The sequence below is a fragment of the Molossus molossus genome, unplaced genomic scaffold (assembly GCF_014108415.1).
Source record: "Molossus molossus isolate mMolMol1 unplaced genomic scaffold, mMolMol1.p scaffold_m16_p_5, whole genome shotgun sequence".
Taxonomy (NCBI): domain Eukaryota; kingdom Metazoa; phylum Chordata; class Mammalia; order Chiroptera; family Molossidae; genus Molossus; species Molossus molossus.
Window position 1 is genome coordinate 55700637 of NW_023425388.1, and position 14400 is coordinate 55715036.

At 36.7% G+C, this 14400-nt stretch overlaps 1 protein-coding gene across 2 annotated transcripts in view; it reads right to left on the bottom strand.

The window, feature by feature from the left end:
* Window positions 1-1789: 1789 nt before the first annotated feature.
* Window positions 1790-14400, bottom strand: part of FGF12 (fibroblast growth factor 12) — a 509997-nt gene continuing 497386 nt past the window's right edge. For both annotated transcript variants that reach the window (XM_036243114.1, XM_036243113.1), the window contains exon 5: window positions 1790-2383. In XM_036243114.1, coding sequence (XP_036099007.1) covers window positions 2265-2383 — 119 coding nt within the window. In that variant the 3' untranslated portion in view covers window positions 1790-2264. The remainder of the gene's footprint in view (window positions 2384-14400) is intronic.

The following is a 14400-nucleotide window of genomic DNA, read 5'->3' on the forward strand; positions in this document are numbered from 1 at the left end:
ATAGTTTTCATACTATTTAACTGGGTTAAATCTATCCTGTCATGAAGTTGTCAGTGTAATTGATTGCACTGTGTGGAACTGTCAATGGTGTTACTGATGAGTTTGTGGTTAGTGTACACATGCGTGTGTACGTATCTCCACAAAAGCTCAAGTCATTTCATGAAATGAGCCTGTGACCCATTTTGTAGAAGCCTCTGTTTTATTTCTTTAAAGAAAATAAGGCTTTGTGCTTGGGATTTGCTTGGTCCTGAAAGTGACAGGTGCATTTATAATCAAGTCAAATCAAGTGTGACAAGGAGAAATACAAGCAGATTAAAAAAAACAAAACACAAGGGCTTTCTTTTCCTAGAAGAGCAACATTCTTTTTGTTTTTGTTGTTTTTTCAATTTAAATGTCTTTATTTTTTACTTTCCAGATATTTTGGTTAAAGTAATATTTCTTGCAGATGTGTGTTCAAAATCCTTGCCTAGATAGATACATAACTTTCCTTCTTTGCAACTGATTAGGCAAATTCTCCCGTTTCCTTTTCTGCTAATCTCTTGATAACATAAATAAATACTTGGTGAAGTACACGAACCACTGTTGGAGAATAATGATTGTGTAGAGGGAGAGAAACTACAGTGACCTTGAAAGAATACAGCAACCAATGGCAAGGTCATTGAAGTGAGGACCTAGAGCTTCTGCAAAGTGTATATATTTTAGGGAGGTATATTTGGAACAACACATGCTGGACAGTAGAGTTATAGGAGAAGTAACATGCTAAGTCTTCTCATTAATAATATCCATAAATCTGCATACATTTTTTTAAACAATCTGTTTTGTTTTGTTTTAATTTGGCTGTCTCTACACCATTTCTGATTTGTAGGATTAAGTAGATCTATTTTTTTTCCCAAGGCAATTGAATAATGTTCATTTCTTCCCTAATATTTTTCTAATACTTCACTATTCCTAACTATGCATTTGCCTAGTCTTACACTCAGTTTTTTTAATTTTGTTTATTTTACTACATTAAACTGCTCACACAATCCTGTCTGTTGAAACCATAGCTATTAGTTCTAGAAGAGACATACTTATTGTCACCTAGACTTATAAACAAGGATAGATAGTAACAAACAAGCCACCTGCTTCATAAAATAGTAAGTTAGGAATTTCACAGCCATGCCTCCCAACATCAGGGCAGAGTTTGGGAGACACTGCATACATAAAACTCTGGTAAGTTACAAAGGCAGATACAACTTGCTTTGACCAATTTTTTAGGTTGTATTTCTTCATGTAAAACCCCTTTCTTCTTTCTTTCTGCAAGAGATGATAAAAACAAACAAACAAACAAAAACAACTCTCTAAGACAACTAGTCATGCACCTATATTCTCAAAGGGATCCACAAAGTTAAAAAATCAGACCAAATAGGAGGAGCATGTAAATTGTACTTTACTGCCCAGGCATGGTAAGAACAAAGAATTCCCAAAAGTTTCTTCAGCCTTAAAAAAAAAATCTAAATTGCTAAAAAAAATGAGATCCTAGGTTAATACCTTTGATAAAAATATGACATTCTCTTAGGAGAATCTGAAGCTCTTTTTATGAAGGAATTAAATCTGCTAACACCAGTAGACTCAACATAAGACTGTCCGTTGCCTAAAACAATCTTAAATGATTACTTCAAAAATAATTTTTTGAATTGTTCTTGATGTTAAATGATTCCTTGTTATATATCTTAGAGACATTAGAAAAATCTATAAATAAATGTTCAAGATCATGGTTTAAAAAAAAAATCCTGAAAACAGGATGTAATTATGTGACAATTTCAGGTACCCAACGAAAATAGAACATCAAAACAAAGAACTCATCACAGCATTACCCAGAGCTTAAGCTATTTAGGGTATTACATCAATTTGTAAGTTCAAGTCTACTAAACCCTTTTATTTAAGGTAATAATTTTATTTCACATTTACTACAGTTATGTCTTCATTACAAATAGCCCTCTATTAATAACTGCACAGTTTACTTTAGTGTTTGTGGAGTGTCGATTTATTTTCCCCTTGCTTATATGTGTGCTCATCTGTGTGCATGTGCATTTTCTACACACTGCAACAGGAAAGCTTTGGTTCAGTTTTCCTGTCATACACAAAGGAAGATTTGGGGAGCCACTAGGTCCTGCGTTGCCATTTTATTTTTCTCTCCTTGGGTGGATTTATTGGAAGGAAGTGGGTAAAGGGGAGGGGAGGAAGGGAAGGGAGGAGACAGGGACGAAGGGAAGAGTTCTCAGCTATGTTGAATCTTGATTCACGACTTTGCCTCCGTTCATGGTTGGCGTTCCAGAACTTTTCCTCGAACGTCCTTGTTTTTCTCCAATTTCATGTAGCGATGGCTCTCTATACATACACACTGGAAAGCAAAATGGCAATGATTACTTATTACAATTGTAGACATCAATCTGGACTCAACAAACCTCTCAAGTTAGAGTTTATGATATTCTTAGTTCTCAGCACAAGCGTCTCTCCCCGCCGTCAAACCAAGTTGTAACTGGAAAATGTATTTACTGGATACACATGCTTCTCCTACATGTCTATCAGCACAATGGCTTACGTCTTCTGGACCACAGATATATGAGTGGTTCTGTTCTGCTATAGATAAGGCTTCAGTCTTTACCATCTGTTAACCTATAACAGGACGTTCATCTAGAGATAGAGAAGACATTAAGGGTATAACATTTAAAGGATAGAAAAAGATATTTTGTTTTTTAGTCCTTAGTCTGTAATTTAGTTTAGCTAGGAAAAACAATCCTTATATACATGCTTCTTATGTTACACCACTGTAAGAAATATGACATTATTGTGGTAAATTAAAATATTTATTGTCCATTTTCAGAGTATCTTACATAAGAAATGATAATGGGAGAGAAGTCAGGAAAAAGTTAAAAAAAAATTCCCCCAAATTTCCCAATTACTCCAGATTTCCTTCACCTAAGGTAATAAACACACTCCATGGCTTCTTGTTCCCCATTTAAGGGGAATGCTTATAGTTTTTGCCCATTGGGTATGATGTTGGCTGTGGGTTATCATACATGGCCTTTATTATGCTGAGTTATGTTCCCTCTATTCCCACTTTGCTGAGAGTTTTTATCATAAATGGGTGCTGGATTTTATCAAATGCTTTTCTCCATCTATTGATATGATCATATGGTTTTTATCGTTTATGTGGTGTATCACATTTATTGTTCTGCAGATATTGTACCAGCCTTGCATCCCCGTAATAAATGGCTTCTTGGCTATTCAGTGATAGGAAAAGTAATTATGCCACCATGTGATTTCAGTTCACATCTATATAAACAGTTTGTTTTCCCCTTCGTTTTGTCTGGCTCTGAAGCTCAGTCATCTGTAACTTATCATGGCTGGTGCTAGAGTATTGCACAGAAAGAACAAGGTTTTTTAAGTCACACTTATTCTCATAAAATAAGATCTATCAGCATGTTGAGTGCATTAAAAAAGATTGATCATACTGTTCTGGGACAGACATGTGATTGTAGAAGAGCATATGAAATATTTCACTTAAATATCTGAAGTTATTGCCCTGGCCAGTTTCGCTCAGCGGTTACAGCGTCGGCCTGCGGTCCAGAGAGACCTGAGTTCAATTCCCGCTAAGGGCATGTATCTCGGTTGCAGTTTGTCCCTGGCCCTGGTTGGATTGTGCGGGTGGCAACCATTCGATGTGTCCCTTTCATGTCAATGTTTCTCTCTCTCTCTCCCTTCCACTCTATCTGAACAAAAAATGGAAAAATGTTCTCGGGTGAGGATTAAAAGAATATATATATCTGGAGTTATTTTCATCCTTGACATAGAAACAAACAATTAAGTACTTCCATCTATTGAACCATCACTACAATGCCCTGTATGTAATCTGAATGTTATTTCTAATCAACTAGCTTCTTCCCTTGGGCTCTGCACTGGTCCTTCAGACATGAGTAGGGCTGTGACTGAATAGATGTTGTGTGGATGAGAATGCCAGTTTGGGAGCCACACTGCCTGGGGCCACATCATCACCCAGCCACTTTCTATCTCTGTAAACGTAGACACATTTTCATTCTGAAAAATAGCATTTTGATGAGGAATGAAATGCCTGGCACATAGTAAGTGTCCAAGGATGTTTTTAAAAATGAAGGAGCAGCCTGGCTGGTGTGGCTCAGTGGAATGAGTGTCATCCCATAAACTGAGAGGTCCTGGTTCAATTCCTGGCCAGGGTACATGCCTGGGTTGCAGGCTTGATTCCCAGTAGGAGGCATGCAGGAGGCAGCCGATCGATATTTCTCTCTCACATAGAGATTTCTATCTCTCTCTTCCTTTCTCTCTCTAAAAATAATCAATAAACACACACACACATATATATTTTTTTAATGAAGGAGTTGATCTCTTTATGAGAATCTTGAATAACACATTTTAGAGAACATAGTGATAAACTGTTTTGGTTGAAGGTATTTTAAATCCAATACTAGTTCAGTGATGAGGCAAGAGGTTGCTTCCAACACAGTCAGTAGTAGAGCTTCTTAAACACTAACGTGCATTTGAATCACTGAGGGATACTGTTAAAATGCAGATTCCCAGGTGATGCTAATGCTGGAAAAACTAAAGCTCACTTTGGGTAGTACACAATATAATAAAAAATATGTTTGTGAATTATACCATGCAAAATTATTATATATGTGTACATTTGTATATCACATATATGTATATATGTACATGCGTACATATATATTATTGGGGTGACATTCATTAATAAGATTATATAACTTTCAAGTGTATAATTCTGTATCACCTGTACATTGTGTGTAGTATTGTGTGCTCAGCATCCAAAGTCTAGTGTCCTTCTGTCACCATATATTTGACCCCCTTTAACCTCTTCAACCTCTTTCCAACCCTGCCTGTCTGGTAACCACCATACTGTTGTCTGTACCTATGAATTTTTTTGTTTGTTAATTTGTTGCTTTCTGTTTTATATCCCACATATCAGTGAAATCATGTGGTTCCTGTCCCTTTCCATGTGACTGATTTCACTTAGCATGACATTCTCAAAATCCATCCACGTTGATGCAAATGGCAGTATTTCATCTTTGCTATGGCTGAGTAGTATTCCATTGTATATATGAACCACATCTTCTTCATCCAGTCATTAATCAAAAGACACTTAGATGGTTTTCATGTCTAAACTACCATCACTAATGCTACAATGACTATAGGGGTACATATATTTTTACAAATATATGAAAAATATATTTATTTATTTGAAAAATGCCATTGGGATTTTAAATCTGTATATTGGTTTAGTTAATATGGCCATCTTAACTATGTTGATTCTTCCAATCCATGAACAGAAACTATCTTTCCATTTCTTTGTGTCTTCAGTTTCTTTCAGTAATGTCTTATAGTTTTCCATGTGTAGGTCCTTCACATCCTTTGTTAAGTTTATTTTTAGATATTTTATTCTTTTCAACACAATTGCAAAAAAGAATTTGTTTTTATTTTCTCAACATTTCATTATTAGTATATAGGAATGCAATACATATTGTACACGGATTTTTATACCCTGAAACTTTGTTGTATTGGTTTATTGTTTCTCTCTCTCTCTTTTTTTTTATGGAGTGTTTAAGGACTCCAACACGTCACCTGCAAAAAGTGACAATTTGACTTCCTCATTCTCATTCCGGGTGCCTTTTATTCCTTTCTCCTGTCTGACTTCTCTGGCAAGGACTTCCAGTACTCTGTTGAATAACAGTGGTGACAGTGGGTACTTTTGTCTTATTCCTGACCTTAGAAGTTCAGTTTTTCACCATAGAGTATGATATTAGCGGAGGGTTTGTCATATATGGTCTTTACTATATTGAGACATTTTGCTTCTATAACCATTTATTGAGTGTTTTAATCATAAATGGATATTATATCTTGTCAAATGCTTTTTCTGCATCTATCGAGGCCAACATTACCCTGATACCAAAAGCCTATCAAGGACAACACAAAAAAATAAAGGTACGAACCAATATCTCCGATGAATATACATGCAAAAACCCTAAACAAAATACTAGCGAATAGAATATAATACATTGAAAAGATAATAAAACACAATCAAGTGTGGTTCACTCCAGGGGTATAAGAATGGCTCAACATACACATATGGGTCAACGCAATGTACCACATTAACAAAGTAAAGGATAAAAATCACATGATCAGCCCTGGCCAGTTTGGTTCAGCCGTTAGAGCATCGGCCTGCGGTCCGGAGAGACCCGGGTTCGGTTCCCGCTAAGGGCATGTACCTCGGTTGCAGTTTGTCCCCGGCCCTGGTTGGTCGTGCGGGTGGCAGCCACTCAATGTGTCTCTTTCATGTCGATGTTTCTCTCTCTCCCTCTCTTCCTCTCTCTCCCTCCCACTCTATCTGTGCAAAAAAATGGAAAAAAGTCCTCGGGTGAGGATAAAAAAAATTATAAAAAAAAATCACATGATCATACATATGCATTTTTAAATAGTTCAGCTACTGCACTGAGTGGGTCCTCCAATACCCTGAAGAACAAATTGCCTTAGGTCTAACCTAAGTAGCAAAGTGTACAAAGAAAACTAACTCAGGAAGAATTGATCCTATAATGTTAAGATGCCAGCAGTAATTCAATATTTTATCTTTCTTTTACAAAAGACAGAAGATCCTATGGAAGATTCTGTTGTAATCTTGAAATTTCTTATCTGTATTTTTGTTATAAATAGTGTCAAAATCTCCCAAATTAAAGCATACCTTTATATGTGCAAAATATAGCCATTTATTTATAAGGGGTTAGTGCACATGGGACCTTGGAAGAAGAAATGAAGTGAGTTGTAAAGTTATTCATCTGAGGTCATAAAGCAGTTTTTCAGTATTCTGTCTCCTAATTTGCTGTTAAAACATATATATCCCCAGGCCTGACTACAGACTGCTAAGTCAAAGTCTCAGTGAACATTTTTTTAAAAATACACAATAGATTTTTGACCTGCAAATTTCCTAAAATTAAAAGTGGAGGTTAATGAAGAATGTTACTTTCTAATTTCCATTAAATAATATATTTTTTTATAATTTTTGTTCTACATTTCTTAGGGTTGCTGTCTCTTTTCTAGCTTTCTTATACTGTAGATTCTACCCAAGACATTTGTTTTTAACTTTTATCTCTTCTTTTTTTGCCATGTCTTACACATAAAATACTTCGTTTGTTGACCGAAATGTTATCATTATAATTATCGCTGCAGATAACATTTCCAGTAACTTAACCCTGCTGGCCACCCAGTATAAAAACCCCAGAGAAGCATCTGAACAGTTTAGAGTTTCCAAAAGAACAGAACTCATTAGTGCCATAGCAAAGTGTGCAACTTGTTCTTCTTCCAAGATGACTCGACCATTAACTTGCCCATATTTACATTAAATGAAAAATAAAATCCTGAAATTTAAAAAACTAGCTTATATATTTTAGTTTAGTTCATGGAAACCCCCATCCCCAATAAATCAAATAGGTATTTGAATGTCTAATTGAATGTTTTTAGAAAGCAAACTAAGAAACTTCATGCAGATTTTTTTAAATGACAGCAAAATCTTTGCCAAGCCAAAAATCCAAATTTAAATTTCTTGGGATTTAATTTTCACTGTTATTTACAGGTTCTGGATGTCAGTAATACTGTCTAACACTGACAAATCATGGGGTAGAAATCTCAAATTTTAAAATGTAATTTAAAAGCATAATCCAGTTAGCAACAACAACAAAAAAAACAAAAAAACCAAAGAGCAAAAAAACCCCATTTGTCTTCAGTAATATAACTTTCTTTGGCAGTTGTATTAACACTCTATCACTATGCTATTCTGAGGAGTACACAATAAATTGATGAAACAAAATACAAGAAGAAAACTGAAGGCATAAGTGTTCTACAAAGTATGTTATAAATCAAAATCACTGTGGTGTATACAGTAACCACAATGATATTCTTTGAAATAAACCTTTACTCCCTTAAATAAATCTATTATTTCAGGGTTTTTAGAGCCATTTTAAAATTATTAACTCATTTGACAATTATAATCAGCCTGTGAGAAATTCTTATCACCACTCTGTAAATATAAAAGAAACTAAGCAACTTCCCTAAAGTCAGATGGTGAGTAGTGGCAGAGACATGATGAGAATGTAGGGTTTCAAAGGCCTAATCAAGAGTTCTTTATGAAAGCAGAAAAGCCATTCATCAAACACATGTACAAATGATTGTCCTATATCAGACAATGTTTAAGTTATTATGCCCATATATTAATCAATATCCAAGTTAGCATTACCTCTACTATTACTACCACCATCCAAAAATGCTAATAAAAACAAATGCAGGATGGCTATTGTAAAAACAAAAACCAAAAAATAACTAGTGTTGGCAAATGTGTGAAGAAACTGAAACCCTTATCCATTGCTGGTAGAAATATAAAATGCTCAGCCATTGTAGAAAACAACACATTGATTATTCAAAAATTAAACACAGAATTACCATATGCTCCAGAAACTCCACCTCTGAATGTATACCCAAAACAAATGAAAGTAGAGACATGAACAGATATTTGCATACCCATGTTTATAGCAGCATTACTTATACTAGCCAAAAGGTGGGAGCAACCAAAGCATCCATCAAAGGATGGATAAACAAAATGTGATATACGCATTCAATGAAATACTGTTCAGCCTTAAAAATGAAGGACATTCTGACACAAGCATGAATGAACCATGAAGACATTATGCTTAGTGAAATAAGCTAGACACAAAAGGACAAATAATTTCCGATTCTATTTAAGTGAGATACCTACAGTACTTACACTCATAGAGACGGAAAGTAGAATGATGGTAGCCAGGGGCTGGGCGAAGGGCGAATGAGAAGTTAACATTTAATGGGAGAGTTTCAGTTGGGAAATATGAAAACGTTTTTGAGATGGATGGTAGTAGTGTCTGTACAACAATAAAAATGTACTTAACGGCACTGGAATGTCCACGTTAAATGGTAAATTTAATGTTGTGTACATTATATACAACAGAATTAAAAATTACATATACATTTTTTAAAATCACACCCAGAAACAAATGCTCTGAGTGGAAGCTGTAAACAAAGAAGTGACTATTAAAGCCAGGGATGTACCATTCGCATGGAAAAAGCAGTAATTCCCCAATAATAAAATATATTAGTCTTAAGACCGTACTAAGAAAGGGCGAGTTGAGATATAACTGAAGGAGTATGGGACTGGGGAGAGGACAGCAGAAACTGATGAGAACATCCTAAGAGTGCGCTGCGTAGCACAGTCTCCATTTAGCCACATGTGGTCACTGAGCACTTAAAATGCGCTAGTCCTAATTCAGATGTGCTATCAGTGTAAAATAAACGCTACTTTCAAAAACCATACACTCACAGAAATATCTTAGTAATAATGTTTCATACTGATTATATATTGAAATGATAATATTTTTGATACACTGGGTTGAATATATTATTAAAATTTACTTCACTTTTTTTGTTTTTTTAAATGTGATTACCAGAATATTTTAGATTACATATATAGCTCATATAATTTCTATGAAACATGCTGTTTTAGAAGAATTTGCTGTTCTCTGGACAAGAAGTGGCTTGATTAGAACTAAAGCTATAAATTACTATCTGATGGAGGTTAGTTCAGAAAACTTCCTGCCCTGATTGGACCTGACCTCCGTATGTAGACTTAGGAGAAGCAGAGCACTGTGAATGGAAAGTGCCGAGATAGAGTCAATTATGTAGAGGAGACAAAAACAATGCCAGGAGGCTGTACAGAATTTTGTCTTATGCAGGTCCCACTCACGAACGTTTGAACCTTTTGGCTAATCATGAAACCACATCATAGGTTCTACTTCCTCCTGACCATGGCAACCAGACCATCTACATTCTTCACTTTGAAAGGAGCTAATCCTTCCACCAGCCACCATCATTCATATACATCAAAAGCTTAGATGGGAACAACACTAGAAGGTTTTGCATCCTTCATTTACATATTGGACCTAACCAATCCCTGTTAACCTAGCCTCATTCTTCATTTGCATCACGGACCTAAATGACAGCTGCCCTTGTGGTTTTTGCTTTTGTAAACAATGCCTTTCTTTGTCCTCACTAGAGCACAATTTAAATCACTACCTGAATCTGTGCCTCCCAAATTGCCATCCTTTGCTCAAATAAATGCTTTTTATTCTTTGTTACAGCCTAAACCTTTACTTTGCTCAACAGTATCTTGGATCCCTTTGATAGGATCAACTGTTTCACAAAGCATTTACTGACCCTTTTAACTCAGCTTAACTAATTTTGCAGCACTTTAATTCTATTACTGACTTTCCATTCTTTCTCTCCCCAAATTTCAATTAACCTTTGCTAACTAACAGCCAAAGATGAATTTGTTCGAGCATTCATCTGTTCAATTATTCTATGAACAGGTGAATATTTATTCTATACCAGGCAATATGTCTGATTCTGTGTCATCTGCAAGAAATTGCCTCTTGATTCCTGCCCTCGAGGGGCTCAAAGCTAAGAGAGAACACAGGTATGCACACAAAATACAGGGTAGAAAGGCCATAGCAGGGAGTTAAATGGAAAGGAGTACATAAAAAAGCATTCTGATACTGATTTAGCCTTGAAAGATGCAGAGGATTTAGAGAGATGGATAATCTAATAAATAAGGATGAAGAGATAAAGTGCTGGTTATGTAAGAAAAACAATGGCTGAAGAACAGAGTACAATAAAGAGGTGGTGAGAGACAGGACCGACAGGGCTAATTTGTGTCAGACTGCCTGAATTCCTGGCTAGACCATTTAAACCATGATTATGATATATATCAGCCTCAATTTGATAGCGAATGCAGAGTTAATAATATGTCCATCAAGTGTATGAGTGCATAGGGGAAAATCTATTTATTCAATCTCTTCATCTAGAAAAATGTCTATGTTTACATGACATGAATACAGCCGGTCAGATGAGTCGAGAAGAATCAGTCACGTGGAATCTTGCTGCATGGGTTCCGCAGGGAAAGGTTGGCAGCGTTTGAAACGTACGTGAGTTGTTCTGATGCCGTGTGAACACACTCTGGTGTCTTAGGAACAAACCTGACTGAGGCACCTATCTGTATGAGAACTGCCACTTATCTAATATAGGTCATATTTAATATACTCCAAGTGCCATGGTTTTGACTGCAACTGCAGGTGGAGTTCACTCGGTCAGCTAGTTAACATGTTAGAGGTTATCCTTTTGTTTCTGTGCGGACCTTGACCTAGCACTTAAGAAAACTAAACAACAAATGATGTCAAGAGGTACCAATCCCACTTATGAAAATCACATACTTTACTGTACAGTAAACACTAATCACAACTTTACACAGCTACTAGTTAGAATTTGAAGTACTGGAATTAATTTCCAATCATGTACTACTAAGCAGTTGGGGGGAACGTTTAAGAAGCATGTCTAGGGAACTGTCTAGGTTCTGATCTTCAATGGTTACATAAATTCTACCACTCTGAAATTGTGCTTCTCGGATCATCCCTATCCCATGCAAAATTAAGTTTTTCTCTTCTTAGTAATCAGGACCTTATTAGTAATTGCAGAGAGCCCGGTATTTTTATGTTCAGTAGTTCATAGTACAGTGATATTTAAAGAGGGGGCTTTCTTATCACTTTCTATTATAACAAGCTATTATTTCATATGCAATAAATTTATTTTGTTTTAGGAATCTCTAGAATTTTAAAAAATCTCTTTGTTCTTAAAGATGTTCTTCCCATTCTCTCTGTTTTACGCATTCTGGTCCACTACAGCTACGAGAGCAACATTTGATATTCTGGTTTCATTTGATGAGGAGTATTTTTCAGACTGGGGATAAAGTGAAAAAAACACAAATTAACCCAACTCCTTATCTTCCTTGTCCTCTCAGCTCCCCGATTCTGTTAAACAGAAACTCAGATTCAGAGCCACTACTCATTTAACAGCTGGAGACAAATCCTCTGATTTGGGCAACCTGGGATCGTATTGCCTCATCCTGTTTCCTTCAGAGCCACGTGGGCTACTCTTCGATGCGGATTTCAGGTGCAGTGGGCACGACTGAATGCTAGCACTGCGTATGGAACTACTTTCCAACTGTGTTCCTCTCTGATTTCACTTCTCACTCTTCCACAGGTGAAGGGTATTCCGTTCCTGAGGATGCATTAACCTGAGTGACTTGCCATGTTACCCCTCTTTCATCTGGCCCTTCTGGGTTGCCTTGCTCATGTTTCTTGTTCTCTTCCCTCTTTAGTGTAAAAAAAATACTTTGTTTTTTTTTATCCCACAGGATATTTTTGAGATGACTGTCACCACACACGTGGTATCATAATAGTTTTAGGTAAGTGGTACAAGGAGATAATGTTCTGAAAAGGGAAGCATTTCTGTTTGGATTTTAGTACCCTTTCTTCAAATAAACGTTCTTCCTATTTTTTCTCTCTTCTAATATATGTTTCAAATTCTTCCTCTTCTTTCTCATCCCACGACTCCTTCTCTCTTTCCTCCCCCCATCTTCCTGTTCTTCCGGATGTTTCCTGTTATTCATGTTTGACTTTTCTTGATCTATATAGTTCATTAAAGTCAAATAACTCATCTCAGCTTTCAGAGTAAAAATGAGGTAGAGATAGCCTGGCTGGTGTAGCTCAGTGGCTGAGCATTGACCCACGCGCCAAGAGGTCACCAGTTCAATTCCCGGTCAGGGCACATGCCCAGGTTGGGGGACCAAACCCCCAGTGGGGGGCATGCAGGAGGCAGCCAATCAATGTTCTCTCTCATTGATGTTTTTCTCTCTCTCCTTCTCCCTTCCTCTCTCTCTAAAATAAGTAAAGAAAAAAAAATGAGGTAGAGTTTTGATGAGAGAGTATTCTTCCTCATCAGCAGGCATAAGTCAAGTGCAGGTTTCTACCAACAATCTACATATTTATTACTTTAACACACAGCATTTGGCAGAAACCCCCGTTCCACCGTCAAGGTGAGCAGAACATGTCTGAATGGTGGACACCAGTCACTTTGTGACTTGGCATAAAAAATATTCTCATTTTCACAACTGACAGATGCACTGGCCACATTTCTGTAGGAAGCCCCGAAGTCCTGGTATCACAAATAAAATGCTACACTTGGTCCTAGCAAGACTGTAAGCTATGAATTTCATAATATTATGATGTTTACTCTATTTTTGCTTTATTTTTAAATGCAAGATTGTGCTACTAGAAAAAAAAAACATATATATATATATATCTGGGCTTTAAAGTCTTGTTAAAACTAAAATCCATCCCCCCTTTGTAAGATTAGGTACGGATCTTTCCAAGGCAAGCACTTCCCATTCAATACTTTTCTTTTATATTCTTTTCACTGGTACCTCTTTGCAAATGCAGTTATCAGGATATGCAGGCAGGTGTTCCTTGTCATTATAACAGTTCAGATTCCCTGTATGCAACTTTTAACTTTCAACAATTACTTGTATTTCAGTTCTCAAAAATGTCTCCTGGGAAACTTAAACTAAAAGCATGCCTTTCTTAAAAGCATGAAAAAGTAAAATCCAGGAATTGCTGCTATTTATTATTCAGGCAACTTAAATAAACCAGGGGCAAAGTTACCATCCCCTGGGTACTCTCCTAACAGCTGTCCTCATAATCGGAGCTACTATTAATTGAGCACTTACTATATATCTGCACTGTATATACACTAAGATTATTTTAAATGACCCTAAGATGTAGCTACATTATTGGTTCCTTCGGCAATGGGAAACCTGAAGAACAAAAAGGGTAGTTTGTTGATAGTAGTGCACTGATACAGGTAGAATCAACACTCAAATCCATGTGTAATTAATTCTAGGGTTCTTGCTCTCAGCTCCCAATCAAATAGTTTGATGTGCCTGGAGAGAAACAGAAAATGTTGCTGACTAGTCTCAAGTCAAAACCTGGACCCCAGATCTTATGGGCGTGGGTGCTTAGCACTTCCTGGAATCCTACTACATTTCTCCAGCCAGAGCCCTCTCCCATTCTTCCCAAGTGACCTTCTCTTTCCTCCTCAGACTCCCAACACCACCTCAAACCCTCCTCAGCTCAGGTAATAGACCTGCCTTCCTTCTTTCTTTGTTTGTTTTCTCTTTTCTTTTCTTTTTTCTCTTCCTACCCTATCCCCTCTTTCTGTCTTGCCTCCCTTTGCATTCCCTTTCTTCTTTCCTCTGTATCAGTAACCTACCTTACTTTGTATTACACTTAGAAAAGACAAGAAGAGAAAGTTTTCATATTCCCACCACAAATATTACCAACCTGTGCGCATCTGCTCACCGTGTCCTGGCTTCCTGATGGCTGCCAAGCCGGGGTGCTGCCTGCT